Source organism: Gallus gallus, chromosome 3 (assembly GCF_016699485.2).
Source record: "Gallus gallus isolate bGalGal1 chromosome 3, bGalGal1.mat.broiler.GRCg7b, whole genome shotgun sequence".
Lineage (NCBI taxonomy): Eukaryota > Metazoa > Chordata > Aves > Galliformes > Phasianidae > Gallus > Gallus gallus.
In genome coordinates this window covers 63,291,382-63,295,738 of record NC_052534.1, presented here as the reverse complement: position 1 = coordinate 63,295,738, position 4,357 = coordinate 63,291,382, and the positions used below count along the sequence as shown (strand labels likewise).

Sequence of the window (4,357 nt, the reverse complement as noted above, 5' to 3'; positions counted from 1 at the left end):
TAGCATTGGCCACAACAACCGCAGGCAAAGTGCAGGACCCGGCAAGTCTTATATTCCTCCCAGGTGGCCAGCCCCACCTTCCATGACCTGTAGGCTCTCCTCTTCCACTTGAGTCTGCCCAGCAGTTCCCTGTTTAACCGTGCAGGTCTCCTGGTTCCCTTTCTTGACTTCCTACCTGTTTGGGATGCTCTGATCGTGAGCTCAGAGGAGGCAGTCCTTGAATGCTAACCAACTATCTTGGGCCCCTTTACCTTCAAGTACCCTGTCCCATGGGATTTCCCCTAGCAATTGATAGAAAAGGACCGAGTTGGCCCTGCTGAAGTCCGGGCTTGCGATTCTGCTTGTTTTTCTCATCCTGCCACACGAGATCCTGAACTCCATCATCTCGTCACTGCAACCAAGGCTGCCCTCAACCTTCACCACTTCAACCGGACCCTCCTTGTTACTGAGAACAAGATCCAGCAGTGCTCCTCACCTACTTGCCTCATCCACCATTTGCAAGTTATCGTCAGTGCACTGGAGGAACCTCTTGGACGGCTTGCGGATGGCTGGCTGAGTAGACCTTCCGGCAAATATCAGAGTAGTCAAAATTGCCCAAGATAACCAGGGCCAGTCACTGCGAGGCTGCTATCAGCTGCCTGTAGAAGGCCTCGTCGGCTTCCCAGGGACCTGTAACAGACAACCACAACAGCGCCACGCGTGCCAGCCTGCCCCTTAGTTCCCACCCACAAACTCTCAACCCGCTCCTCCTCCACCCCTGGACAGTACTCTACACGTTCTAGTCGCTCTCTCACATGAAGAGCAACGCCACCACCTCACCTTGCTGGCCTGTCTTTCCTGAGAAGGACATAGCCATCCACGTCCACATCCCGGTCATGTGATCTGTCCCACCAGGTCTCCGTAATTGCCCCCAGATCTTTACCTCCTGCCTGAACACGGATTTCTAACTCCTCCTGCTTACTCCCCACGCTGCGTGCATTGGTGTACAGGCATTTCAGGGAGCAAGCTGAGCACACCCATTTCACCCTAGGGGGGTGGGAGGCCACCCGGCCTTCATCAGTACTTGAGCGCTGCCTGCACCAGTGCAAGTCCAGCTACAACCCCATCCCCCTTCAAATCTACTGTAAAGCTCTCGGAATGAGCCCTGCTAATTCCTCTCCCAGAACCCTTTTGCCACTGTGAGATAAACGCTTCCCATGCATTACGCTCAGGTCTGGAGTCTTTCTTACAAGACCAGCCGCTAGCAAAGAACCCAAGGTCCTGCCTGTAGCACCAGTCTCATAGCCAGGCATCTGTGTATTGGCAGCGGCTCAACGCCCTGCCGGACAGGCTGCAGCCAGCAAGGTGCACACACCAGCACCGGGTGCTCACCCTGCGTGCTCTGTGGGTGGCAGCTAGCTGCTGCCCTCCCTGAGGCTACTTACGGCCCGCTAGCCTGGTCCAGGATGGGCAGTGTCGGCTGCGCCCAAGCTAGATCGGCAGCCCGCCCACAAGCTGCCAGCCCCCCGGCACAGGCAAAGCACTTTTGCCGGCTTCAAAAAGCCACCGGAAGAGCCTTTCATCGGCGCTTCTTGCTTCAGATGCCTTCCCCAGTGTAGCCTCACCTGCTCCAAAGCTCTTCTTCACAGAGAGAGCTTGCTCCTATTGCTAAGAGTCAAGAAATAAGGATAGCAACTCTCTGAAGACTAGCGTGACTTTTATTAAGTTATCTTCTTAACAATCTGAAAGACCTCAGGCTGAAACAGTACGATGCAAATGATGGTCTTAGGGCTGAGATTCAGTTCTCTGTTGGTACGTCAGCAACAAATCCATAACAATGACAGCAGCGTTTAGGTGCTGGCAGGTTTCGGTTCTGCTGTCCCCTCTTCTGCAGGCTTGAAGCTGGCCCTGGTGTTGGTCCTGCAGCTGCTCCAGCTTCCATCCAGACTCTGGGAAGAGCTGGGGAGGCTATGCAATACTCAGAAGGCCTCTTGGCCTTGCTCTTCCACCAGCATTTCCCCTCCTCTGTTGGAAAGATGGTCTCCTGCACGATCATCCCTTCCGCTGGTGGCTGCGTGCAGGAAGAGGTTACAGGAGGCCGCTCTTCAGTTCTTAGTCTTGGGCCGTTTGAGGGACACCAGGAGCTGCCGGTACAGCCTTTCCATAGTGAGCGCGTCCGATTTCTCTGCGCCTCTCTTGTCACTGACGCCAGAGGTGGAGGGCTGGCAGGTTTCAGTTTTGCCGTCTGCCTTGTTCTCCAGGCTCAAAGCCGGTCCACGTGATGGCCTTGCCGCAGCTCCTGCTTGCTTGGGCCCTCTGGGAGGTGCTGGGGGGCGCATAGGCCAAATAGGCCTCCTGGTCTTGTATTCCCACCAGCGTTTTCTCTCCTCGGTTTGAACGAGGCCCTCCTGAAAGACCATCCCTTTCACTGGTGGCTTTGTGCACTTGAAGATCTCAGGTGGCAGGTCTTGAACTCCACTGCCTAGCCTTGAACGCTGACCGAGCGTCCGGGGGGTCCCACGTGCCACCAGAACCTGCGGGCGCTGGTCCTGCCTGGGAAGCCTGCCGGGTTTCCCCGCAGAGCTGACGGTACCAGTGGCAGAGTCCACGTGGAGAGAGGGGCGCAGACTGCGCTGCAACAAAGGCCGGGTCTTTCCAGGCTGCATGAGACGGGGCAGGATGGGACTGCCCTGCCACGGTGATGCTTGCTGCTGGGAGCAACCTGGCCTGCACAGGGGGCTCCCGCGCCTGCCTGCCCGCCTCTCAGCACCTGTAAAACAGGGAGCGGGCCTGAGCCACAGAAGGTTACGGGGCACCGGCGATCTTCCGGGCCCACCTGGCCTGGCTGCTACATGACAGAGGCTGGCATGAAGCTTGGCTTCTCCCAGAGGGCCGGCCCTGCCTGGCAATGTGCCAGGCTGACTCTCAGGGGACTCACCTGACTTCGATGCTTCCACCCACTGCCACCATCTCCACCATTGCCGGCGCCGCTCAGAACCCTACGGGCACACAAATGCGGCACAGTGACAGGACGTGCGAGGCAGCCCAAATTCCCCCGCCCCCCTACCCAAAGCCCCGAGTCACCTAGCCTCAAGTGACTCCCATCCTCAAATTTCCCTACCTGTCGGCACCAGGAAGTGGTGAGCAGAGACAGCCCAGCCACCAGGAGCAGGAGGCTGGGGATAAGGAGAACGCTGTCGACAACCATCGCTCAAAGCCGGTCACGACCGCACTGGGAGGGACAAAGTGCTGGCCGCTGGCTTACATGGGCAGAGCCATGACATCATAGTCCGGCGGGTGGGGAGAACTCTGTGAGGTCACAGCCCATATGGAAGCAGGCTGGCAGTAGCCCCCGGCATGGGGATGGGAGGAGTTACGGACATAACTTGAGTATCATCAAAAAATACATCACATTGGAGCTTTGGCAACAAGTGAACACATGTACCACTTTGGGGACCATCCCTGAGATGCGCTGCTGCCATCCTTACCTCACGTGCCTGAGCTGGGCACGAGTTAGGATGGGAAAACGGTTTTTGTTTGCTATTAGTTCTCACTACCCCAGTTCTTTTTTCATGGGTAATTAAACGAATCTTCTTCAAACTGAAACCGCTTTGTGCAGCACTGTACCTGGTGTGTGACCTCCCTCTCCTTAGCTGACTTCTTCCACCATATCATTCACCCCACCATAGCGAGGAGGGTAAGCAATAGAGCAGGTTGCGGGTGGGGGGGGGAAGCAGTCAAGGTCAGTGCCCCCACAGCTTCAGGATTCTGATAAGCTAGCATTCCAGGCACTGGTATAGTTGCTCCTTTCTGAGCAATGCAGACCTAGGCTCCTCAGGACAGCCTCCAGCAGTATGGACAGAGACAAAGGCGGCATTTAGTAACTCCGCCTTCTCTGTAGCTTCTCTTACCAGGGCACCCACCTCATTCATCAGTGGGCCTACATCGCCTCCAGTGTTAGTTTTGCCTGCAGTGTAGTTGAAGAAGCCCTTTCCGTTGTCCTTGACCGCTCTTGCCACGTTAAACTCTAAGGAGGCCTTAACCTTCCTAGTTCATAGAACCCTGGAATCACCAAGGTTGGAAAAGACCCACAGGATCACCCAGACCAACCGTCCACCCTTCCATCACCAATGGTTCTCACTAAGCCATGTCCCTCAACACAACTTCCAAACATTCCGTGAACACCTCCAGGGTCGGTGAGTCCTCCACCTCCCTGGGCAGCCCATTCCAGTGCCTGACCACCCTTTCAGGGAAGCGGTATTTCCCAACATCCAGCCTGAACCTCCCCTGGCGCAGCTTGAAGCCGTTCCCTCTAGTCCTGTATCTGGTTACACGAGAGAAGAGGCCGACCCCCAGCTCACTACAACCTCCCTTCAGG

The 4,357-nt window shown here is 56.4% G+C and overlaps 1 protein-coding gene across 2 annotated transcripts; it reads right to left on the bottom strand.

Moving 5' to 3' along the window:
- Positions 1–1,679: 1,679 nt before the first annotated feature.
- On the bottom strand, positions 1,680–4,137 carry LOC121113153. 2 transcript variants are annotated; one of them, XM_040697528.1, is made up of 3 exons: positions 3,101–4,137; positions 2,918–2,978; positions 1,680–2,749 (listed from the first exon to the last, which is right to left on the bottom strand). In XM_040697528.1, the coding sequence occupies exons 1-3, from the start codon at positions 3,185–3,187 to the stop codon at positions 2,085–2,087; spliced, it is 813 nt and encodes a 270-aa protein (XP_040553462.1). In that variant the 5' UTR covers positions 3,188–4,137; the 3' UTR covers positions 1,680–2,084. The 2 variants fall into 2 exon arrangements, with proteins under 2 accessions (XP_040553462.1, XP_040553461.1); XM_040697527.1 differs by having other exon boundaries at positions 1,680–2,978.
- Between the last annotated feature and the right edge of the window lie 220 nt (positions 4,138–4,357).